Raw genomic sequence first — 26062 nt, 5'->3', positions numbered from 1 at the left:
ACAGTGGAGGAGATTGTGGCTGCTTATTGCCAGGCCTGCCAGAAGCTCAGCTGCCGCCAGATTCCCAAACTGCTGAAGCAGATCCAGGTAATTCCCTCAATCCCCAAAAATCCCCAACTTTTCCCCAAAAAAATCCCATTTTCCTGAGCTTCCAACCAAAAAAAATCCCATTTTTTTCTGCTCTTCCAGCCCAAAGAAATCCCCCTTTTTCTGTGCTTGCAACTAAAAAAAATCCCATTTTTCTGCATTTCCAGTCCCCCAAAAAATCCCATTTTTCTGCCTTTCCAGTCCCCCAAAAATCCCATTTTTCTGCATTTCCAGCCCCAAAAAAATGACATTTTTCTGCATTTTTAGTCCCCCCAAAAAATCCCATTTTTCTGCATTTCCAGCCCCCAAAAATCCCATTTTCTGCATTTCCAGCCCCAAAAAAATGACATTTTTCTGCATTTCCAGTCCCCCCCAAAAATGACATTTTTCTGCATTTCCAGCCCCAAAAAAATGACATTTTTCTGCATTTCCAGTCCCAAAAAAATGACATTTTTCTGCCTTTCCAGCACAAATAAATCCCATTTTTCTGCTTTTCCAATCCCATTTTTCTGCATTTCCAGTCCCAAAAAAAAATCCTATTTTACTGTGTTTCCAGCCCAAAAAATCCCATTTTTGTGCATTTTCAATCCCATTTTTCTGCATTTCCAGCCCCCAAAAATTCCCATTTTTCTGCTTTTCCAATCCCATTTTTCTGCATTTCCTACCCCAAAAAAATACCATTTTTCTGCCTTTCCAGCCCAAATAAATCCCATTTTTCTGCTTTTCCAATCCCATTTTTCTGCATTTCCAGTCCCAAAAAAATCTAATTTTCCTGAGCTTCCAAAAAAAAAATTCCATTTTTCTACCTTTCCATCCCAAAAATCCCATTTTTCTGCATTTCCAGCCCCCCAAAAAATCCCATTTTTCTGCATTTCCAGTCCCATTTTTCTGCCTTTCCAATCTCATTTTTCTGCATTTCCAACCCCAAAAAAATCTCATTTTTTTGCCTTTCCAATCCCAGTTTTCTGCATTCCTGCCCCCAAAAAAATCCCATTTTTCTGCATTTCCTGCCCCAAAAAAATCCCATTTTTCTGCCTTTCCAATCCCCAAAAATCCCATTTTTCTGCATTTCCAGCCCCCCAAGAAATCTCATTTTTCTGCATTTCCATCCCAAAAAAATCCCATTTTTCTGCTTTCTCAGCCCCCAAAAATCCCATTTTTTGCATTTGCAATCCCATTTTTCTGCATTTCCAATCCCATTTTACTGCATTTCCAGCCCCCAAAAAATCCCATTTTTCTGCCTTTCCAATCCCCAAAAAATCCCATTTTTCTGCATTTCCAGCCCAAAAAATCCCATTTTTCTGCATTTCCAATTTTTTTTTTTTGTGTTTTCCAGGAATTTACAGATCTGTCTCCCAGGATTGACTGCTTGGATCTCAAGGGTGAGTTTTCTTTTTTCCAGTTTTTTTTCCTTTTTTTTTTTCCAGCTTTTTCCCAGCTTTTTTCCATCTCTTTCCCAGTTTTTTTTTCCATCCATTTTCCATTTTTTCCATATTTTTCCAGCCCCTTTTGGTCTCCTTTTCCAGAGGGAATTCCCAACTGGGAATGAACCAAAATTTGGGAAACATTCCCAGATCCAAGCTGGGAATTTCTCAAGAATTTATTGGGAATTCTTTGGGATTTTTCCAGGAATTTCCCAGAAATTTCTGTGGAAATTCCAAGGAATTTCTCAGGAATTCCTCAGGAATTTCCCAGGAGTTTCTTGGGATTTTCTCAGGAATTTCTTGGGGTTTTCTTGGGAATTTCTCAATAATTATTCAGGATATTTTTTAGGAATTACTCAGGAATGTTTTGGGAATATCTCAGGAATTTTTTGGGAATTTCTCAGGAGTTTCTCAGGAATTTTTTTTGGGAATTTCCCAGGAGTTTCTTGGGATTTTCTCAGGAATTTCTTGGGGTTTTCTTGGGAATTTCTCAATAATTCTTGAGGATTTTTTCTGGAATTACCCAGGAATATTTTGGGAGCATCTCTGGAATTTCTCAGAAATTTTTTTGGGAATTTCTCAGGAGTTTTCCAGGAATTTTTTTGGGAATTTCTCATTAATTTCTTGGTGTTTTCTCAGGAATTCCTCAAGAATTTCTCAGGAGTTTCTTGGAATTTTCTCAGGAATTTCTTGGGGTTTTCTTGGGAATTTCTTAATAATTATTCAGAATTTTTTTTAGGAATTACTCAGGAATGTTTTGGGAATATCTCAGGAATTTTTTGGGAATTTCTCAGGAGTTTCTCAGGAATTTTTTTGGGGAATTTCCCAGGAGTTTCTTGGGATTTTCTCAGGAATTCCTCAGGAATTTCTCATGAATTTCTTGGAATTTTCTCAGGAATTCCTCAGGATTTTCTCATTAATTTCTTGGGATTTTCCCAGGAATTCCTCAGGAATTCCCCAGGAATTTCTTGGGGTTTTCCCAGGAATTTTGGGGGAAATTTTCTTGAGAATTTCTCATTAATTTCTTGGAATTTTCTCAGAAACTTCCTCAGGAATTTCTCATTAATATCTTGGGATTTTCTCAGGAATTCCTCAGGAATTTCTCATTAATTTCTTGGGATTTTCTCAGGAATTCCTCAGGAATTTCTCATGAATTTCTTGGTGTTTCCCATGAATTCCTTGAGATTTTCCCAGGAATTTTTTAGGAATTTTCTTACGAATTTCTCATGAATTCCTTGAGATTTTCTCAAGAATTCTTCAGGAATTTCTCAGGATCTCCCCAGAATTTTCTATGGAATTTCCCATCAATTCCAGTTTCCTTTTCCCCTCCCCATTCCTGAATTCCCAACTCACATTCCCATTTTTTTTTCTATGGAATTTCCCATCAATTCCAGCCTCTTTCCCCCTCCCCATTCCTGAATTCCCAACTCACATTCCCATTTTTTTTCTATGGAATTTCCCATCAATTCCAGTTTCCTTTCCCCTCCCCATTCCTGAATTCCCAACTCACATTCCCATTTTTTTCTATGGAATTTCCCATCAATTCCAGTTTCCTTTTCCCCTCCCCATTCCTGAATTCCCAACTCACATTCCCATTTTTTTTCTATGGAATTTCCCATCAATTCCAGTTTCCTTTTCCCTCCCCATTCCTGAATTCCCAACTCACATTCCCATTTTTTTTCTGTGGAATTTCCCATCAATTCCAGTTTCCTTTTCCCCTCCCCATTCCTGAATTCCCAACTCACATTCCCATTTTTTTTCTATGGAATTTCCCATCAATTCCAGCCTCTTTTCCCTCCCCATTCCTGAATTCCCAACTCAAATTCCCATTTTTTTTTCTATGGAATTTCCCATCAATTCCAGTTTCCTTTTCCCTCCCCATTCCTGAATTCCCAACTCACATTCCCATTTTTTTTTCTATGGAATTTCCCATCAATTCCAGCCTCTTTTCCCTCCCCATTCCTGAATTCCCAACTCACATTCCCATTTTTTTTCTATGGAATTTCCCATCAATTCCAGCCTTTTTTCCCCTCCCCATTCCTGAATTCCCAACTCACATTCCCATTTTTTTTCCTGTGGAATTTCCCATCAATTCCAGTTTCCTTTTCCCCTCCCCATTCCTGAATTCCCAACTCACATTCCCATTTTTTTTCTATGGAATTTCCCATCAATTCCAGCCTCTTTCCCCTCCCCATTCCTAAATTCCCAACTCACATTCCCATTTTTTTTCTATGGAATTTCCCATCAATTCCAGCCTCTTTTCCCCTCCCCATTCCTAAATTCCCAACTCACATTCCCATTTTTTTTCTATGGAATTTCCCATCAATTCCAGCCTCTTTCCCCTCCCCATTCCTGAATTCCCAACTCAAATTCCCATTTTTTTTCCAGGTGAGAAGTTGGATTATCGTGCCTGTGAAGCCATGGAGGAAATCTTCAAAAGGCTCCAGTTCAAACTGGTGGACCTGGAGCAAACCAGTCTGGATGAGGATGTGAGTGAATTCCCAGGAATTCCTGGAATTTTCCACAATTTTGCCAATTTTGGGCAATTTTCAGGAATTCCCAGTCAGGCCCATCCCAGATTTTTGATTTTTTTCAGGATTTTCCCCACTGTGTTTTTTTTCCCTTCCCTCCTCACTACAAAGCTTGGGATGCTCCAGGCAAATTTTTTTGGGGAATTTTGGGAAATTTCCAGAAAATTTTTTGGAGCTGGGGGTGAAATTCCTAATTTTTTCACCCATCCCATCCCATTGGAAGATTTAAAGATGGGATTTTGGGAAGATTCCAGGTGGTTTTCTGGAGATTTTAAGATGTATTTTTTGGGAATTTTGGGAAACTTCCACAAAATCCCCCCTAAATCCCCCCAAAAGATCTTTCATTCCCAAAAAAATTCCCACTTTAATTTTCTTTTCCATGTCCAAATTTGGATTTTTTTCTGCTCTGACCCCAGCTGGCATCACCCAAATTATTACCAAAGCAGAACCTGAGGGGCTTGTTGGGATTTTTCCTGGATTTTTTCTGGAATTTTTCTGGGATTTTCTTGGGATTTTTCCAGAATCTTTCTGGGATTTCTCCAGGATTTTTCCATGATTTCTCCTGGCTTCCTCCAGGACTTTTTCAGGGTTTCTCAGGGATTTTTCCAGGATTTCTTGGGGATTTTTCTGGGATTTTTCTGGGGTTTTGTCTGGAGTTTTTCTGGGATTTTCCCTGGATTTCTCTGGGATTTTTCCAGAATTTTTCCAGGGTTTTTTTGGGGATTTCTCTGGCATTGATCCAGGATTTTTATGGGTTTTTTTCTGGGATTTTTCTGAAAATCCATGATTTCCCGTGGTTTCCTGGTGTTTTTCTTGGAGTTTTTCCCAGGATTTTCCCGTTTTTTTTCCCTGTGATTTTTCCCTGATTTCTCCAATGTTTTTCCTGGATTTTGTCTCCATTTTCTCTTCACAATTCTCCATGATTTCCCTGTAATTTCCCCTTGATTTCTCCCTGATTTCCCTGCAATTTCTGTGTTATTTCCCCAATTTCTCTGTGATTTCTCTCCATGATTTCCCTGTGTTTTCCCCATTATTTCCCTGTGATTTCTCTGTTATTTCTCTGTTTTTTTCCCTACAATTTCCCCATGATTTCCCTGTGATTTTTCTGTTATTTCCCTGTGATTTCTCTGTTATTTCTCTGTTTTTTCCCTACAATTTCCACATGATTTCCCTGTGATTTCTCTGTTATTTCCTCATTATTTCCCCATGATTTCTCTGTGATTTCCCCATTTTTTCCCTGTGATTTCTCTGTTATTTCCCCACAATTTCCCCATGATTTCCCTGTGATTTCCTTGTAATTTCTGTTATTTCTCTGTGATTTCCCCACAATTTCCCTGTTATTTCCCCACAGTTTCCCTGTTATTTCCCTGCCATTTCCCCATTTTTTCCCCATGATTTCTCTGTGATTTCTCTGGTTTTTCCCCACAATTTCCCTGGTATTTCCCCACAATATCCCCACAATTTCCCTGTGGTTTCCCTGTTATTTCTCCACAATTTCCCCACTATTTCCCTGTTATTTCCCCATGATTTCCCCACAATTTCCCTGTGATTTCCCCCTGATTTCCCCACAATTTCCCTGTTATTTCCCTGTTATTCCCCCACAATTTCCCCATTTTTCCCCCCTGATTCCCCACAATTTCCCCATTTTTCCCCCCTGATTTCCCCACAATTTCCCCATTTTTCCCCCATGATTTCCCCACAATTTCCCTGTGATTTCCCCCTGATTTCCCCATGATTTCCCTGTTATTTCCCTGTTATTCCCCCACAATTTCCCCATTTTTCCCCCCTGATTCCCCCACAATTTCCCCATTTTTCCCCCCTGATTTCCCCACAATTTCCCCACAATTTCCCTGTTATTTCCCCATGATTCCCCCTGATTTCCCCACAATTTCCCTGTGATTCCCCCCTGATTTCCCCACAATTTCCCCATTTTTCCCCCCTGATTTCCCCACAATTTCCTCATAATTTCCCCATGATTTCCCTGTTATTTCCCTGTTATTCCCCCACAATTTCCCCATTTTCCCCCCTGATTTCCCCACAATTTCCCCATGAATCCCCCCTGATTTCCCCACAATTTCCCCATGAATCCCCCCTGATTTCCCCACAATTTCCCTGTGATTTCCCCCTGATTTCCCCACAATTTCCCTGTTATTTCCCCATCATTTCCCTGTTATTTCCCTGTTATTCCCCCTGATTTCCCCCTTTTTCCCCCTGATTTTCCTGCTTTCTCTCCCCACCCCAGGGGGCCTCAGCACTGTTTGACATGATTGAATATTATGAATCAGCCACTCACCTCAACATTGGCTCCAACAAGCACCTGGGGGCACGTGGCTGGCAGGCAGCTGCCCACATGATGAGGAAGGTGAGACTCACAGAATTCCCAAAATATTCCCAAACATTCCCCAAAAATTCCTGGGATTCACAGAAATCCCCCAAATCCCCAAAATCCCCCAAGTTCCTGAAGGTTTTCTTAGCCTGGGAGGAGCTGGGATGGCTCAGGGTGGGAGTGTGAACATGAGGAAGATGAGGGGCACAGAATTCCCAAAATATTCCCAAAAATTCCCCAAAAATTCATGGGATTCACAGAAATCCCTGAAATCCCCCAAAATCCCCCAAGTTCCTGAGGGTTTTCTTAGCCTGGGAGGGGCTGGGATGGCTCAGGGTGGGAGTGTGAACATGAGGAAGATGAGGGGCACAGAATTCCCAAAATATTCCCAAACATTCCCAAAAAATCCCTTGGATTCACAGAAATCCCCCAAATCCCCAAAATCCCCCAAGTTCCTGAGGGTTTTTATAGCCTGGGAGGAGCTGGGATGGCTCAGGGTGATGAGGAAGGTGAGGGGCACAGAATTCCCAAAAAATTCCCCAAAAATTAAAAAAAAAACACAACTAAAATGTCTTCAAAAATTTAAAAAAAAAAAAGTTGCAAAATTCCCAGAAAATTCCCAAAATTCAGAAAAATTCTGGGAGTTTTCCCCAAATTTTTGGTATTCCCAAATTCTCTGATTGTCCCAAAAATTCCCTGATTATCCAAAAAATTCCCTGATTATACCAAAAATTCTCTGATAATCCCAAAAATTCCCTGATTATCCAAAAAAATTCCCTGATTATCCCAAAAACTCTCTGATAATCCCAAAAATTCTCTGATAATCCCAAAAATTCCCTGATTATCCCAAACATTCTCTGATTATCCCAAAAATTTCCTGATTATCCAAAAAATTCCCTGATTATCCCAAAAATTCTCTGATTATCCCAAAAAATTCCCTGATTATCCCAAAAATTCTCTGATAATCCCAAAAATTCCCTGATTATCCCAAAAAATTCCCTGATTATCCCAAAAATTCCCTGATTATCCTAAAAATTCTCTGATTATCCCAAAAATTCTCTGATTATCCCAAAAATTCTCTGATTATCCCAAAAATTCCCTGATTATCCCAAAAAATTCCCTGATTATCCCAAAAATTCCCTGATTATCCCAAAAAATTCTCTGATTATCCCAAAAAATTCCCTGATTATCCCAAAAATTCCCTGATTATCCAAAAAAATTCCCTGATTATCCCAACAAAAGGTTGGAAAACCCCACAGAAAAACCTTTTCAGGGATAATTATCCCAACAAAGGGTTAATTATCCCAACAAAGGGTGGATGATCTGTTTGGAATCATTATCTTAATTATCCTAATTATCCCAATTATCCCAATTATCCTAATTATCCCAATTATCCCAATTATCCCAGTTATCCCAGTTATCCCAGTTATCCCAGTTTTCTGGGGCTCTCCCAATTCTTTCCCAACCCCCTCATTTCCCTTTGGGCACTCCCAGGGTTTGGAATTCCAGAGGGGTTGGGAATTCTTGGGGATTTTTTGGGAATTGTTGGAGAATTTTGGGGAATTGTTGGAGAATTTTTGGGGAATTTTGGGGGAATTTTTGGGGATTTTTTTGGGAATTGTTGGAGAATTTTTTGGGATTTTTGGGGGAATTTTTGGGGAATTTTGGGGGAATTTTTTGGGAATTGCTGGGGGATATTTTGGGAATTGTTGCAAAATTTTTGGGGAATTTTTGGGAATTTTGGGGGATATTTTGGGAATTGTTTGGGGATTCTGGAGATTTTTTAGGAATTCTTTGAGAATTTTGGGGAAATGTTTTAGGAATTATTTGAGAATTGTGTGGGAATTCTTGGGGATTTCTTGGGAATTGTTGGAGAATTTTTGGGGGATTTTTGGGGATTTTTTGGGAATTGTTGGAGAATTTTTGGGGGATTTTTGGGGATTTTTTGGAAATTGTTGGAGAATTTTTTGGGATTTTTTTGGGGAATTTTGGAGGAATTTTTTGGGAATTGCTGGGGGATATTTTGGGAATTGTTGCAAAATTTTTGGGGAATTTTGGGGAATTTTGGGGGATTTTTTGGGAATTGTTTGGGGATTCTGGCAATTTTTTAGGAATTCTTTGGGCATTTTGGGGGAATGTTTTAGGAATTATTTGAGAATTTTGTGGGAATTCTTGGGGATTTTTTGGGAATTGTTGGAGAATTTTTGGGGGATTTTTGGGGATTTTTTGGGAATTGTTGGAGAATTTTTGGGGGATTTTTTGGGAATTGTTGGAGAATTTTTGGGGGATTTTTGGGGATTTTTTGGGAATTGTTGGAGAATTTTTTAGGATTTTTTTTTTGGAAATTGTTGGGGAATTCTTTGGGAATTTCTGGGGGGATTTTTTGGGAATTTTAAGGGAACGTTTTGGGATTTGTTTGAGAACTGTTTAGGATTTCTTTGAGATTTTTTGGGGGATTGTTTGAGAAACTAATTTTTGGGATTTTGGGGAGATTTTTTGGGGTTATTTTGAGATAGTTTGGGAATATTTGGGGGAATTGTTTGCCAATTATTGAGCAATTTTTTGGGAATTCTTCGGGAAATTTTGGGAATTGTTTGAGAATTTTTTGGGATTTTTTTTTTTTTTTTGCAGTTCTTTGGGAATTTTTGGGGAATTTTGGGGGGAATGTTTTGGGAATTGTTTGGGAATTCTATTTTTCTCTGCACTCCCTGGGGAGTTTGGGATTCCTCTGGATCCATCCCAATCCCAAATCCCATTTTTCCCCAGCCCAGCTCCCTGCAGCACCTGTATGGATTTGGGATGGATCCCAATCCCATTTTTCAATCCCAAATCCCATTTTTCCCCAGCCCAGCTCCCTGCAGTCCCTGGATGTGTTTGGGATGGATCCCAATCCCATTTTTCAATCCCAAATCCCATTTTTCCCCAGCCCAGCTCCCTGCAGTCCCTGGATGTGTTTGGGATGGATCCCAATCCCATTTTTCAATCCCAAATCCCATTTTTCCCCAGCCCAGCTGCCTGCAGTCCCTGGGTGGGTTTGGGATGGATCCCAATCCCATTTTTCATTCCCAAATCCCATTTTTCATTCCCAAATCCCATTTTTCCCCCAGCCCAGCTGCCTGCAGTCCCTGGATGTGTTTGGGATGGATCCCAATCCCATTTTTCATTCCCAAATCCCATTTTTCATTCCCAAATCCCATTTTTTCCCCAGACCAGCTCCCTGCAGTCCCTGGATGTGTTTGGGATGGATCCCAATCCCATTTTTCATTCCCAAATCCCATTTTTCCCCCAGCCCAGCTCCCTGCAGTCCCTGCATGGATTTGGGATGGATCCCAATCCCATTTTTCATTCCCAAATCCCATTTTTCCCCCAGCCCAGCTCCCTGCAGTCCCTGGATGTGTTTGGGATGGATCCCAAATCCCATTTTTCAATCCCAAATCCCATTTTTCAATCCCAAATCCCATTTTTTCCCCAGACCAGCTCCCTGCAGTCCCTGGATGGGTTTGGGATGGATCCCAATCCCATTTTTCAATCCCAAATCCCATTTTTCCCCAGACCAGCTCCCTGCAGTCCCTGGATGTGTTTGGGATGGATCCCAATCCCATTTTTCATTCCCAAATCCCATTTTTTCCCCAGCCCAGCTCCCTGCAGTCCCTGGATGGGTTTGGGATGGATCCCAATCCCATTTTTCAATCCCAAATCCCATTTTTCCCCAGACCAGCTCCCTGCAGTCCCTGGATGGATTTGGGATGGATCCCAATCCCATTTTTCAATCCCAAATCCCATTTTTCAATCCCAAATCCCATTTTTTCCCCAGACCAGCTCCCTGCAGTCCCTGGATGGATTTGGGATGGATCCCAATCCCATTTTTCATTCCCAAATCCCATTTTTCCCCAGACCAGCTCCCTGCAGTCCCTGGATGGATTTGGGATGGATCCCAATCCCATTTTTCATTCCCAAATCCCATTTTTTCCCCAGCCCAGCTCCCTGCAGTACCTGGATGGATTTGGGATGGATCCCAATCCCATTTTTCATTCCCAAATCCCATTTTTCATTCCCAAATCCCATTTTTCCCCAGCCCAGCTCCCTGCAGTCCCTGGATGGATTTGGGATGGATCCCAAATCCCATTTTTCAATCCCAAATCCCATTTTTTCCCCAGCCCAGCTCCCTGCAGTACCTGGATGGATTGGGGATGGATCCCAATCCCATTTTTCATTCCCAAATCCCATTTTTTCCCCAGCCCAGCTCCCTGCAGTCCCTGGATGGATTTGGGATGGATCCCAATCCCATTTTTCAATCCCAAATCCCATTTTTCAATCCCAAATCCCATTTTTTCCCCAGCCCAGCTCCCTGCAGTCCCTGGATGTGTTTGGGATGGATCCCAATCCCATTTTTCATTCCCAAATCCCATTTTTTCCCCAGACCAGCTGCCTGCAGTCCCTGGATATGTTTGGGATGGATCCCAATCCCATTTTTCAATCCCAAATCCCATTTTTTCCCCAGCCCAGCTCCCTGCAGTCCCTGGATGGATTTGGGATGGATCCCAATCCCATTTTTCAATCCCAAATCCCATTTTTCATTCCCAAATCCCATTTTTTCCCCAGACCAGCTGCCTGCAGTACCTGGATGCTCGGAACACTCCCCTCCTGGATCACTCTGCTCCCTTTGTGGCTCGAGCTCTCCGGATCAGCAGCAGCCTGGTGGTTCTGCACCTGGAGAACACCTCCCTGTCTGGGAGACCCCTGATGCTGCTGGGTCAGAGCCCCAAAATTCCCTCTCAGGGCTGGGAATGGGATCTGGGAGGGGGGGAGATCCTGGGAATTTCTGCAAGGGAGGGAGGCTGGGAGTGAAGGGGTTAAAGGGTTTGGGAGTGAAGGGGTTAATGGGAGTGAAGGGGTTAAAGGGTTTGGGAGTGAAGGGGTTAAAGGGTTTGGGAATGAAGGGGTTAAAGGGTTTGGGAGTGAAGGGGTTAATGGGAGTGAAGGGGTTAATGGGGATGAAGGGGTTAAAGGGTTTGGGAGTGAAGGGGTTAAAGGGAGTGAAGGGGTTAAAGGGGATGGGAGTGAAGGGGTTAAAGGGGATGGGAGTGAAGGGGTTAAAGGGTTTGGGAATGAAGGGGTTAAAGGGTTTGGGGATGAAGGGGTTAAAGGGTTTGGGAGTGAAGGGGTTAAAGGGAGTGAAGGGGTTAATGGGAGTGAAGGGGTTAACGGGGTTTGGGAATGAAGGGGTTAAAGGGAGTGAAGGGGTTAAAGGGAGTGAAGGGGTTAATGGGAGTGAAGGGGTTAACGGGGTTTGGGAGTGAAGGGGTTAATGGGAGTGAAGGGGTTAATGGGAGTGAAGGGGTTAAAGGGTTTGGGAGTGAAGGGAAGAGGAGGGAGGAGAAGGAAGTGGAAAAATCTGGGAATTTCAAATGGGGATTCCTGGTGGGAAATCCAGTCAGGAATTCCAACCAAGAATTCCAGCTGGGAAATCCAGCCCAGGAATTCCAACATTCCAACCAAGAATTCCAGCTGGGAAATCCAGCCCAGGAATTCCAACATTCCAACCAAGAATTCCAGCTGGGAAATCCAGCCCAGGAATTCCAACATTCCAACCAAGAATTCCAGCTGGGAAATCCAGCCCAGGAATTCCAACATTCCAACCAAGAATTCCAGCTGGGAAATCCAGCCCAGGAATTCCAACATTCCAACCCAGGAATTCCAACCAAGGATTCCAGCTGGGAAATCCAGCCCAGGAATTCCAACATTCCAACCCAGGAATTCCAGCTAAGGATTCCAGCTGGGAAATCCAGCCCAGCAATTCCAACATTCCAACCCAGGAATTCCAACCAATGATTCTAACTGGGAATCCAGCTCCATTCCCGGTTTTCCCAACTCCATTCCTGGTTTTCCCAGCTCCATTCCCGGTTTTCCCAACTCCATTCCTGGTTTTCCCAACTCCGTTCCTGGTTTTCCCAGCTCCGTTCCCGGTTTTCCCAGCTCCATTCCCGGTTTTCCCAGCTCCATTCCCGGTTTTCCCGGTTTTCCAGCTCCATTTCCCAGCTCCAGTTCCCTGGTTTTCCCAGCTCCGTTCCTGGTTTTCCCAACTCCATTCCCGGTTTTCCCAGCTCCATTCCCGGTTTTCCCAGCTCCATTCCCGGTTTCCCAGCTCCATTCCCGGTTTTCCCAGCTCCATTCCCGGTTTTCCCAGCTCCATTCCGGTTTTTCCCAGCTCCATTCCTGGTTTTCCCAGCTCCATTCCTGGTTTTTCCAGCCCCATTCCCGGTTTTCCCAACTCCATTCCTGGTTTTCCCCAACTCCATTCCTGGTTTTCCCAGCTCCGTTCCCGGTTTTCCCAGCTCCATTCCCGGTTTTCCCCGCTCCATTCCCGGTTTTCCCAGCTCCATTCCCGGTTTTCCCCGCTCCATTCCCGGTTTTCCCAGCTCCATTCCCAGTTTTCCCAGCTCCATTCCTGGTTTTCCCAACTCCATTCCCGGTTTTCCCAGCTCCATTCCCGGTTTTCCCAGCTCCATTCCCGGTTTTCCCAGCTCCATTCCTGGTTTTCCCAACTCCATTCCTGGTTTTCCCAGCTCCATTCCCGGTTTTTCCAGCTCCATTCCCGGTTTTCCCAGCTCCATTCCCGGTTTTCCCAGCTCCATTCCCGGTTTTCCCAGCTCCATTCCCGGTTTTTCCAGCTCCATTCCCGGTTTTTCCAGCTCCATTCCTGGTTTTCCCAGCTCCATTCCTGGTTTTTCCAGCCCCATTCCCGGTTTTCCCAGCTCCATTCCCATTTTTCCCAGCTCCATTCCTGGTTTTCTCAGCTCCGTTTCCGGTTTTCCCAGCCCCATTCCCGGTTTTCCCAGCTCCATTCCTGGTTTTTCCAGCTCCATTCCCGGTTTTCCCAGCTCCATTCCTGGTTTTCTCAGCTCCGTTTCCGGTTTTCCCAGCTCCATTCCTGGTTTTCCCAGCTCCATTCCTGGTTTTCCCAGCTCCGTTCCTGGTTTTCCCAGCCCCATTCCCGGTTTTCCCAACTCCATTCCTGGTTTTCCCAACTCCATTCCCGGTTTTCCCAGCTCCATTCCCGGTTTTCCCAGCTCCATTCCCGGTTTTCCCAGCCCCATTCCCGGTTTTCCCAGCCCCATTCCCGGTTTTCCCAGCCCCATTCCCGGTTTTCCCAGCCCCATTCCCGGTTTTCCCAGCCCCATTCCCGGTTTTCCCAGCTCCATTCCTGGTTTTCCCAACTCCATTCCCATTTCCCCAGCCCCATTCCCAGTTTGTTTCCCATTCCCACATTCCCATTTTTCCAGCCACAGCCCTGAAGATGAACGTCACCCTGCGGGAGCTGTACCTGACCCCGTTCCCATTTCCCTGCGGTTGTTCCCAGTTTCCCTGTGGTTGTTCCCATTTCCCTGTGGTTGTTCCCAGTTTCCCTGCGGTTGTTCCCAGTTTCCCTGCGGTTGTTCCCAGTTTCCCTGCGGTTGTTCCCAGTTTCCCTGTGGTTGTTCCCAGTTTCCCTGTGGTTGTTCCCAGTTTCCCTGTGGTTGTTCCTGGTTTCCCCAGCCCCATTCCCGGTTTGTTTCCCATTCCCACATTCCCATTTTTCCAGCCACAGCCCTGAAGATGAACGTCACCCTGCGGGAGCTGTACCTGACCCCGTTCCCATTTCCTTGCAGTTGTTCCCAGTTTCCCTGCAGTTGTTCCCAGTTTCCCTGCGGTTGTTCCCAGTTTGTCTCCCATTCCCACATTCCCACATTCCCATTTTTCCAGCCACAGCCCTGAAGATGAACGTCACCCTGCGGGAGCTGTACCTAACCCCATTCCCATTTCCCTGTGGTTGTTCCCAGTTTCCCTGCGGTTGTTCCCAGTTTCCCTGTGGTTGTTCCCAGTTTGTTTCCCATTCCCACATTCCCATTTTCCCATTTTTGCAGCCACAGCCCTGAAGATGAACGTCACCCTGCGGGAGCTGTACCTGACCCCGTTCCCATTTCCCTGCAGTTGTTCCCAGTTTCCCTGCGGTTGTTCCCAGTTTCCCTGCGGTTGTTCCCAGTTTGTTTCCCGTGTTTCCCATTCCCACATTCCCACATTCCCATTTTTCCAGCCACAGCCCTGAAGATGAACGTCACCCTGCGGGAGCTGTACCTGACCCCGTTCCCATTTCCTTGCAGTTGTTCCCAGTTTCCCTGCGGTTGTTCCCAGTTTCCCTGCAGTTGTTCCCAGTTTCCCTGCGGTTGTTCCCAGTTTGTCTCCCATTCCCACATTCCCACATTCCCATTTTTCCAGCCACAGCCCTGAAGATGAACGTCACCCTGCGGGAGCTGTACCTGGCTGATAACAAGCTGAACGGTCTGCAGGACTCGGCCCAGCTCGGGAACCTGCTCAAGTTCAACGGGAACCTGCAGATCCTGGACCTGCGCAACAACCACATCCTGGACTCGGGTCAGCCCTGGAGAGGGGTGGGATTGGGGTGGGTTGGGATGGTGGGAATGGGATTGGAGCGGGGTGGGATGGGTTGGGATGGTGGGAATGGGATTGGAGCAGGGTGGGATGGGTTTGGGATGGTGGGAATGGGATTGGAGCGGGGTGGGATGGGTTTGGGATGGTGGGAATGGGATTGGAGCGGGGTGGGATGGGTTTGGGATGGTGGGAATGGGATTGGAGCAGGGTGGGAAGGGTTTGGGATGGTGGGAATGGGATTGGAGTGGGGTGGGATGGGTTTGGGATGGTGGGAATGGGATTGGAGTGGGGTTGGAGTGGGTTGGGATGGTGGGAATGGGATTGGAGCGGGGTGGGATGGGTTTGGGATGGGTTGGGATGGTGGGAATGGGATTGGAGCGGGGTGGGATGGGTTTGGGATGGTGGGAATGGGATTGGAGCAGGGTGGGAAGGGTTTGGGATGGTGGGAATGGGATTGGAGCGGGGTGGGAAGGGTTTGGGATGGTGGGAATGGGATTGGAGCGGGGTGGGAAGGGTTTGGGATGGTGGGAATGGGATTGGAGCGGGGTGGGATGGGTTTGGGATGGTGGGAATGGGATTGGAGCAGGGTGGGAAGGGTTTGGGATGGTGGGAATGGGATTGGAGCAGGGTGGGAAGGGTTTGGGATGGTGGGAATGGGATTGGAGCAGGGTGGGAAGGGTTTGGGATGGTGGGAATGGGATTGGAGCGGGGTGGGATGGGTTTGGGATGGTGGGAATGGGATTGGAGCGGGGTGGGATGGGTTTGGGATGGGTTGGGATGGTGGGAATGGGATTGGAGTGGGGTGGAATGGGTTTGGGATGGTGGGAATGGGATTGGAGCGGGGTGGGATGGGTTTGGGATGGGTTGGGATGAGTTTGGGATAGGTTAGGATGGGTTTGGAGTGGGTGGGATGGATTTGGGATAGGTTAGGATGGGTGGGATGGGTTTGGGATGGGTTAGGATGGGTTTGGGATGGGTGGGATGGGTTGGGATGGGTTAGGATGGGTTTGGAATGGTGGGAATGGGATTGGAGTGGGGTGGGATGGGTTTGGGATGGGTTTGGGATGGGTTGGGATGAGTTTGGGATAGGTTAGGATGGGTTTGGAATGGGTGGGATGGGTGGGATGTGTTTGGGATGGGTGGGATGGGTTTGGGATGGGTGGGATGGGTTTGGGATGGGTGGGATGTGTTTGGGATGGGTGGGATGGGTGGGATGGGTTTGGGATGGGTGGGATGGGTTTGGGATGGGTGGGATGGGTTTGGGATAGGTGTGGGATGGGTTAGGATGGGTTTGGGATGGGTTAGGGATGGGTTTGGAATGGGTGGGATGGGTTTGGGATAGGTTAGGATGGGTTGGATGGGTTTGGAATGGGTGGGATGGGATTGGGATGGGTTGGGATGGATTAGGATAAGTTAGGAAGGGTTTGGGATGGGTTAGGATGGGTTGGGATGGGTTGGGATGGGTTAGGATGGGTTAGGATGAGTTTGGGATAGGTTAGGATGGGTTTGGAATGTGTGGGCTGGATTTGGGATAGGTTAGGATGGGTGGGATGGGTTTGGGATGGGTTTGGGATGGGTTTGGAATGGGTGGGATGGGTTTGGAATGGGTGGGATGGGTTTGGGATGAGTTTGGGATAGGTTAGGATGGGTTTGGAATGGGTGGGCTGGATTTGGGATAGGTTAGGATGGGTGGGATGGGTTAGGATGGGTTGGGATGGTGGGAATGGAGTTCAGATGGTTTGGATGGGTTGGGATGGGTTTGGAATGATGGCAGTGGGAATGGAATTGGAGGGTGGGAATGGGATTGGGATGGGTTTGGAAACCCCTGATTCCCACTTTTCCATGCCTGACCTCATCCCAGGATTTGCAGGCCTGACTGATCCCGTTTTTCCCATTTCCAGGCCTGGCCTACATCTGCGAGGGGCTGCGGGAGCAGCGCCGGGGGCTGGTGACGCTGGTGCTGTGGAACAACCAGCTGAGCCACGCTGGCATGGCCTACCTGGGCATGACCCTGGTGAGACCCACCACGCCCAAAATTCCCAAATTCCCAAAATTCCCAAAAAGTTCCGGCATTTTTTTGGTGTTAATCCGTGAATTTCTGGGGTTTTCGGTGCAGTTTCGTTGATTTTTTTTCCATGGGTTTCCCTTGGTTTCCGTGGATTTTCAAAGGATTCTCCATGGATTTTCCCATGGATTTGCCTTGGTTTTCCATGGATTTGCCTTGGTTTCCATGGATTTGCCTTGGTTTCCATGGATTTGCCTTGGTTTCCATGGATTTGCCTTGGTTTCCATGGATTTGCCTTGGTTTTCTATGGATTTGCCTTGGTTTTCATGGATTTGCCTTGGTTTCCATGGATTTGCCTTGGTTTCCATGGATTTGCCTTGGTTTCCATGGATTTGCCTTGGTTTTCTATGGATTTGCCTTGGTTTTCCATGGATTTGCCTTGGTTTCCATGGATTTGCCTTGGTTTCCATGGATTTGCCTTGGTTTCCATGGATTTGCCTTGGTTTCCATGGATTTGCCTTGGTTTCCATGGATTTGCCTTGGTTTTCTATGGATTTGCCTTGGTTTTCTATGGATTTTTCCATGGATTTTTCCATGGATTTCCCTGTGTTTTCCATGGATTTTTCCATGGATTTTCCCTGTTTTCCTGTGGATTTCCGCCATGTCCATTTCCAATGGATTTTCCCTGGATTATTTTCCCTGGATTTCCCCATGGATTCCCCACGGATTTCCCCATGAATTTTCCCTGTTTTCCCCATGGATTTTCCTCATGGATTTTCCCCTTTCCCCATGGATTCCCCATGGATTTCCCCATGAATTTTCTCCACATATGTCCCCTGTTTCCCCATGGATTTTCCCTGTTTCCCCATGGATTTCCCCATGGATTTCCCCATGGATTTCCCCATGGATTTCCCCATGGATTTCCCCATGGATTTCCCCATGGATTTCCCCATGGATTTCCCCATGGATTTCCCCATGGATTTCCCCATGGATTTCCCCATGGATTTCCCCATGGATTTCCCCATGAATTTTCCCTGTTTTCCCCATGGATTTTCCCTTGGATTCCCCACGGATTTTCCCTGTTTCCCCATGGATTTCCCCATGGATTTCCCCTGTTTCCCCATGGATTTCCCCATGGATTTCCCCTGTTTCCCTATGGATTTCCCATGGATTTCCCCTGTTTCCCTATGGATTTCCCCATGGATTTCCCCTCTTTCCCCATGTTTTCCCCATGGATTTCCCATGGATTTCCCATTAATTTCCCCATGAATTTTCCCTGTTTTCCCCATGGATTTTCCCTTGGATTCCCCACGGATTTTCCCTGTTTTCCCATGGATTCCCCATGGATTTCCCCTGTTTCCCCATGGATTTCTCCACGTTTTCCCCACGGATTTCCCCACATTTTCCCCATGGATTTCCCCCTGTTTTCCCCATGGATTTCCCCACGCTTTCCCCACATTTTCCCCACATTTCCCCCACATTTTCCCCACGCTTTCCCCCACGCTTTCCCCACGTTTTCCCTACATTTCCCCCACATTTTCCCCACGTTTTCCCTACATTTCCCCCACATTTTCCCCACGTTTTCCCTACATTTCCCCCACATTTTCCCCACTCTTTCCCCCTTCCCCAGCCTCACACGCAGAGCCTGGAGACGCTGAACCTGGGCCACAACGCGGTGGGGAACGAGGGCGTGCGGAACCTGAAGAACGGATTGATCGGGAACCGCTCGGTGCTGCGGCTGGGGCTGGCCTGCACCAAGCTCACCTGCGAGGGTGGGCACGGGCTGGGGGCTGGGGGCTGGGGAGGGAGAGCTGGGGTGGGGTTGGGAAAATTGGGTTGGGAAAGTTGGGGTGGGGTTGGGAAAGGTGGGGAGGGAAAGTTGGGGTGGGGTTGGGAAAGGTGGGGAGGGAAAGTTGGATGGGGTTGGGAAAGTTGGGGTGGGAAAGTTGGATGGGGTTGGAAAAGTTGGGATGGGGTTGGGAAAGGTGGGGAGGGAAAGTTGGGATGGGGTTGGGGAAGGTGGGTTGGGGTTGGAAAAGTTGGGGTGGGGTTGGGGAAGGTGGGGTGGAAAAGTTGGGATGGGATTGGGGAAGGTGGGTAGGGTTGGGAAAGTTGGGATGGGGTTGGGGAAGGTGGGGTGGAAAAGTTGGGATGGGATTGGGGAAGGTGGGTAGGGTTGGGAAAGTTGGGATGGGGTTGGGGAAGGTGGGGTGGAAAAGTTGGGTTGGAAAAGTTGGGATGGGATTGGGGAAGGTGGGGTGGGGTTGGGAAAGTTGGGATGGGGTTGGGGAAGGTGGGATGGGGTTGAGAAAGTTGGGATGGGAAAGTTGGATGAGGTTGGGGAAGGTGGGATGGAAAAGTTGGGTTGGAAGAGTTGGGATGGGCTTGGGAAATTTGGGTTGGAAAAGTTGGGTTGGGAAAGTTGGGTTGGGGTTGGGAAAGGTGGGGTGGGGAAGTTGGGGTGGGCTTGGGAAAGTTGAATTGGACTTGGGAAAGTTGGGATGGGGTTGGGAAAGTTGGGTTGTGAAAGTTGGGATCATAACAAATGTTAATATTATTTTACTATTATGATAAATCATTCCCCCCATCCCCAGGAGGAAATAATGATAAATTAGAATATTATTTTAGTTATATAATAAATCATGCCCCTACTCCCAGAGATCAATCATGATAAATTACAATATTTTATTTTATAATAAATCATCCCCCCATTCAGTCATGACAGATGAGGATATTATTTTACTTTTACAATAAATCATCCCCCATCCCCAGAGGTCAATAATGATAAATTACAATATTATTTTATTTTACAATAAATCATCCCCCATCCCCAGAGGTCAATAATGATAAATTACAATATTATTTTATTTTACAATAAATCATCCCCCATCCCCAGAGGTCAATAATGATAAATTACAATATTATTTTATTTTACAATAAATCATCCCCCCACTCCCAGAGGTCAATCATGACAGAACAGGATATTATTTTATTTTACAATAACCCATTCAGCCGTGCAGCTCAGGGTGTGATCTCATTCTACAATAACCCATTCAGTTGTGCAGCTCAGGGTGTGATTTCATTCTACAATAACCCATTCAGCCGTGCAGCTCAGGCTGTGATTTCATTCTACAATAACCCATTCAGCCGTGCAGCTCAGGGTGTGATTTCATTCTACAATAACCCATTCAGCCGTGCAGCTCAGGCTGTGATTTCATTCTACAATAACCCATTCAGCCGTGCAGCTCAGGGTGTGATTTTATTCTACAATAACCCATTCAGCCGTACAGCTCAGGGTGTGATTTTATTCTACAATAACCCATTCAGCCATGCAGCTCAGGGTGTGATTTCATTCTACAATAACCCATTCAGCCGTACAGCTCAGGGTGTGATTTCATTCTACAATAACCCATTCAGCCGTGCAGCTCAGGGTGTGATTTCATTCTACAATAACCCATTCAGTTGTGCAGCTCAGGCTGTGATTTCCTTTCACAATAACCCATTCAGCCGTGCAGCTCAGGGTGTGATTTCATTCTACAATAACCCATTCAGTTGTGCAGCTCAGGGTGTGATTTCATTCTACAATAACCCATTCAGCCGTGCAGCTCAGGGTGTGATTTCATTCTACAATAACCCATTCAGCCGTGCAGCTCAGGGTGTGAGGTGATTTCCTGCTGTTCCCCCTGGCAGGGGCCGTGGCCGTGGCCGAGTTTGTGGCCGAGTCCCCGCGTTTGCTGCGCCTGGACCTGCGTGAGAACGACATCAAGACGGGGGGGCTGATGGCGCTGTCGCTGGCGCTGCGCGTCAGCCGCTCCCTGCTGCGCCTCGACCTGGACAGGCAGCCCAAGAAGGAGCCGGTGAGACCACAGGACTTACAACATTCCCTGAATTCACAACATTCCCAACAGTTCACAACAGTTCACAACAGTTCACAACAGTTCACAACAATTCACAACATTCCCAACAGTTCACAACAGTTCCCAACATTCACAACAGTTCACAACGGTTCACAACTGTTCACAACAGTTCACAACAGTTCACAACAATTCACAACATTCCCAACAGTTCACAACAGTTCACAGCAGTTCACAGCAGTTCACAACAGTTCACAACAGATCACAACAGTTCGCAGCAGTTCACAACAGTTCACAACAGATCACAACAGTTCGCAGCAGTTCACAACAGTTCACAACAGTTCACAACAGATCACAACAGTTCGCAGCAATTCACAACAGTTCACAACAGATCACAACAGTTCGCAGCAGTTCACAACAGTTCACAACAGTTCACAACAATTCACAACATTCCCAACAGTTCCCAACAGTTCCCAACAGTTCCCAACAGTTCACAACTGTTCACAACAGTTCCCAACAGTTCACAACAATTCACAACAGTTCACAACAGTTCACAGCAATTCACAACAGTTCACAACAGATCACAACAGTTCGCAGCAGTTCACAACAGTTCACAACATTCACAACAGTTCACAACAGTTCCAACAGTTCCAACAGTTCACAACAGTTCACAACAGTTCCCAACAGTTCCCAACAGTTCCCAACAGTTCCCAACAGTTCACAACAGTTCACAACTGTTCACAACAGTTCACAACAGTTCACAACATTCCCAACAGTTCACAACAGTTCACAACATTCCCAACAGTTCACAGCAGTTCACAACAGTTCCCAACAATTCCCAACAATACACAACAGTTCACAACAGTTCCGGGAGTTTTCCCGGAATTTACAGAGTGGGAAGTGGCATTTTGAGGTGTCGGGTGTTGGGGAAATCAGATTTGATTGTGGGATCAAGGAGGAGGTGAAATGTCCCGGAATTTCCAGAATTCTCAACAATTCCCAGCAATTCCCAACAATTCCCAACAGTATCCAACAATTCCCAACAATTCCCAACAATTCCCAACAATTCACAACAATTCACAACAGTTCCCAACAGTTCCCAACAATTCCCAACAATCCCCAACAATCCCCAGAAATCCCCAGCAATTCCCAACAATTCCCAGCAATTCCCAACAATTCCCAACAATTCCCAACAATTCCCAACAATTCCCAACAATTCCCAACAGTTCCCGGAGTTTTACCGAAATTCACGGTGTTCCCAGAGCGAGAAGTGGCATTTTGAGGTGTCGGGTGTTGGGGATTTGGGGTTTGATTTGATTCCTGAGGGGTTTTCCTGCCATTCCCAAGGGATTTTCCCGCCATTCCCGAGGGATTTTCCCACCATTTCCCCAATGGATTTTCCCGCCATTCCTAATGGATTTTCCTACCATTCCCAATGGATTTTCCTGCCATTCCCCCAATGGATTTTCCCGCCATTCCCGAGGGATTTTCCCACCATTCCCCAGGGATTTTCCCGCCATTCCTGATGGATTTTCCCGCCATTCCCGGTGGATTTTCCCACCATTCCCCCAATGGATTTTCCCACCATTCCCAATGGATTTTCCCGCCATTCCCGATGGATTTTCCCGCCATTCCCAATGGATTTTCCTGCCATTCCCGGTGGATTTTCCCGCCATTCCCGATGGATTTTCCCACCATTCCCCCAATGGATTTTCCTGCCATTCCCGGTGGATTTTCCCGCCATTCCCCCTGTGGATTTTTCCACCATTCCCTGAGGGATTTTCCCGCCATTCCCAATGGATTTTCCCACCATCCCCAATGGATTTTCCCACCATTCCCCCAAAGGATTTTCCCGCCATTCCCGGTGGATTTTCCCACCATTCCCCCAGTGGATTTTCCCGCCATTCCCAATGGATTTTCCCACCATTCCCCCAAAGGATTTTCCCGCCATTCCCGGTGGATTTTCCCGCCATTCCCAATGGCTTTTCCCACCATTCCCAATGGATTTTCCCGCCATTCCCAATGGATTTTCCCGCCATTCCCGAGGGATTTTCCCGCCATTCCCGGTGGATTTTCCCACCATTCCCAATGGATTTTCCCGCCATTCCCCCAATGGATTTTCCCGCCATTCCCGAGGGATTTTCCCGCCATTCCCAATGGATTTTCCCACCATTCCCAATGGATTTTCCCGCCATTCCCTAGGGATTTTCCCACCATTCCCCCAATGGATTTTCCCACCATTCCCAATGGATTTTCCTACAATTCCCGAGGGATTTTCCCGCCATTCCCGGTGAATTTTCCCACCATTCCCAATGGATTTTCCCGCCATTCCCGGTGGATTTTCCCACCATTCCCAATGGATTTTCCCACCATCCCCGGTGGATTTTCCCACCATTCCCGAGGGATTTTCCCGCCATTCCCTAGGGATCTCCCCGCCATTCCCAATAGATTTTCCCGCCATTCCCGGTGGATTTTCCCGCCATTCCCTAGGGATCTCCCTGCCATTCCCAATGGATTTTCCCACCATCCCCGGTGGATTTTCCCACCATTCCCGATGGATTTTCCCGCCATTCCCAATGGATTTTCCCGCCATTCCCAATGGATTTTCCCGCCATTCCCAATGGATTTTCCCACCATCCCCGGTGGATTTTCCCACCATTCCCAATGGATTTTCCCGCCATTCCCGAGGGATTTTCCCGCCATTCCCCCTGTGGATTTTCCCGCCATTCCCAATGGATTTTCCCACCATTCCCCCAATGGATTTTCCCACCATTCCCAATGGATTTTCCCACCATTCCCAATGGATTTTCCCGCCATTCCCGAGGGATTTTCCCGCCATTCCCCCTGTGGATTTTCCCGCCATTCCCAATGGATTTTCCCGCCATTCCCCCTGTGGATTTTCCCGCCATCCCCAATGGATTTTCCCACCATTCCCCCAATGGATTTTCCCACCATTCCCAATGGATTTTCCCGCCATTCCCGGTGGATTTTCCCACCATTCCCAATGGCTTTTCCCGCCATTCCCAATGGATTTTCCCGCCATTCCCGGTGGATTTTCCCGCCATTCCCGCCTCTCCCCGCAGGTTAAGAGTTTCCTGGAGACGCAGAAGGCGCTGCTGGCCGAGATCCAGAACGGCTGCAAGCGGAATTTCGTGCTGGCCAAGGAGAAGGAGGAGAAGGAGCAGCAGCAGCTGCAGCACTCGGCATCCATGGCCGAAATCTCCGGGAACGATCCCGAGGAAGAGCCCGAGGAAAATCCCGGAATTCCCGACGGCGCCGCCCCCGAGGAAAACGGGAACGCGGCCGCGGGCGGAGAGTCCAGCTCGGACACCGAGGAGGAGGAGGAGGAGGAGGGGAAGGACTCGAGGGAGGCTGTGGATTCTGGGAATTCCGGGAATTCCGGGAATTCCGGGAATTCCGGGAATGCCGAGCGCAGGATTTCCGTCTCCAGCCCCGGCAGAGGCCGCAAGATCTTCGTGGTGACGCGGGTGGAAAACGTTCCCGAGGGATCCGGGGCCGTTCCCAAAGAACCTGGGGCTGTTCCCAAAGAACCTGGGGCTGTTCCCAAAGAACCTGGGGCTGTTCCTGAGGGATCCAGAGCTGTTCCTGAGGGATCTGGGATCGTTCCCAAAGAATCAGGGGTCATTCCCAAGGATTCTGAGGCTGTTCCTGAGGGATCCAGAGCTGTTCCTGAGGGATCTGGGATCATTCCCAAAGAATCTGAGACTGTTGCTGAGGGATCCGGGATCGTTCCCGATGGATCTGGGACAATTCCTGATGGACCTGGAGTCGTTCCCAATGGATCCAGGGTTGTTCCTGATGGATCTGGGGCTGTTCCTGATGGATCTGGGACAATTCCTGATGGATCTGGAGCTGTTCCCGATAGATCCAGGGTTGTTCCTGATGAATCCACAGTTGTTCCTGATGGATCTGGGGCTGTTCCTGATGGATCTGAGGTTGTTCCTGATGGATCTGGGATTGTTTCTGGTGGATCTGGGATTGTTCCTGATGGATCCAAGGTTGTTCCTGATGGATCCAAGGTTGTTCCTGATGGATCCAAGGTTGTTCCTGGTGGATCTGGCACCGTTTCCGACAGATCTGGAGCTGTTCCTGATGGATTGGGAGCCGTTCCCGATGGATCCGGGATTGTTCCTGATGGATTTGCAGCCATTCCTGACGGATCCAAAATTGTTTCTGATGGATCTGGGATTGTGTCTGATGGATCTGGGATCGTTCCCGACAGACCTGGGACTGTTCCTGATGGATCCAGGGTCGTTCCCGGCGCATCTGGGGCCGTTCCTGACAGATTTGGAGCCGTTCCTGACAGACCTGGGATTGTTCCTGATGGATCCAGGGTCATTCCTGATGAATCTGGGATTGTTTCTGACAGATTTGGAGCCGTTCCTGGTGGATCCAGGGTCATTCCCGACGGATCTGGGATTGTTCCTGATGGATCCAGGATCGTTTCTGACAGATCTGGGGTCGTTCCTGATGGATCCAGGGTTGTTCCTGATGGATTTGGATCCGTTCCCGGCGGATCCGGGGTGGTTCCCGGCGGATCCGGGGTCGTTCCTGACAGATCTGGGATTGTTCCTGATGGATTTGGATCTGTTCCCGGCGGATCTGGGGTCGTTCCTGATGGATCCAGGGTTGTTCCTGATGGATTTGGAGCCGTTCCTGATGGATCCAGGGTTGTTCCTGATGGATTTGGATCCGTTCCTGATGGATCCAGGGTCGTTCCCGGCGGATCCGGGGCGGTTCCGGCGCCGGTTCCCTGCGGGAGCCCCGCCCGGGATTCGCCGCTGCCCAACGGGCTCAAGGCGGATTTTGCCCGCGCGCTGCCGGAGCCGGGGCCCGAGGGAGACGGGAAAGGGGCGACCTGCGGGGCCGAGCACGGTGAGACAGACCCCGAACCCCCCAAACCCTGAACCCCAAACCCTGAACCCTGAACCCCAGACCCCAAACACTGAACCCCAAACCCCAAACCCTGAACCCCAAACCCCAAACCCCAAACACTGAACCCCAAACCCCAAACCCCAAACACTGAACCCCAAACCCTGAACCCTGAACCCCAAACCCCAAACCCCAAACACTGAACCCCAAACCCCAAATCCTGAACCCCAGACCCCAAACCCCAAACACTGAACCCCAAACCCCAAACACTGAACCCCAAACCCCAAACACTGAACCCCAAACCCCAAATCCTGAACCCCAGACCCCAAACCCCAAACACTGAACCCCAAACCCCAAACACTGAACCCCAAACCCCAAACCCTGAACCCCAAACCCCAAACCCCAAACACTGAACCCCAAACCACCCAAATCCTGAACCCCAAACCCCCAAACCCCCCAAACCGGCGACCTGCGGGGCCGAGCACGGTGAGACAGACCCCAAACCCCAAACC

At 47.6% G+C, this 26062-nt stretch overlaps 1 protein-coding gene across 1 annotated transcript; it reads left to right on the top strand.

Moving 5' to 3' along the window:
- Positions 1 to 3: 3 nt before the first annotated feature.
- On the top strand, positions 4 to 25585 carry PPP1R37 (protein phosphatase 1 regulatory subunit 37; the record flags this gene model as incomplete). Its single annotated transcript, XM_079333125.1, has 10 exons — positions 4 to 87; positions 1424 to 1469; positions 3900 to 4000; positions 6285 to 6404; positions 10971 to 11121; positions 14625 to 14780; positions 16700 to 16812; positions 18434 to 18575; positions 20494 to 20660; positions 23741 to 25585. Coding segments are annotated over 10 exons (2925 nt in total), but the record flags the coding sequence as incomplete, so codon positions are not given.
- Positions 25586 to 26062: the final 477 nt, after the last annotated feature.

The sequence above is a fragment of the Erithacus rubecula genome (genome assembly GCF_903797595.1).
Source record: "Erithacus rubecula genome assembly, contig: scaffold_802_arrow_ctg1, whole genome shotgun sequence".
Classification (NCBI taxonomy): Eukaryota; Metazoa; Chordata; class Aves; order Passeriformes; family Muscicapidae; genus Erithacus; species Erithacus rubecula.
The sequence above is the reverse complement of the archived record's forward strand: the minus strand, read 5'-3'. Positions and strand labels throughout refer to the sequence as shown.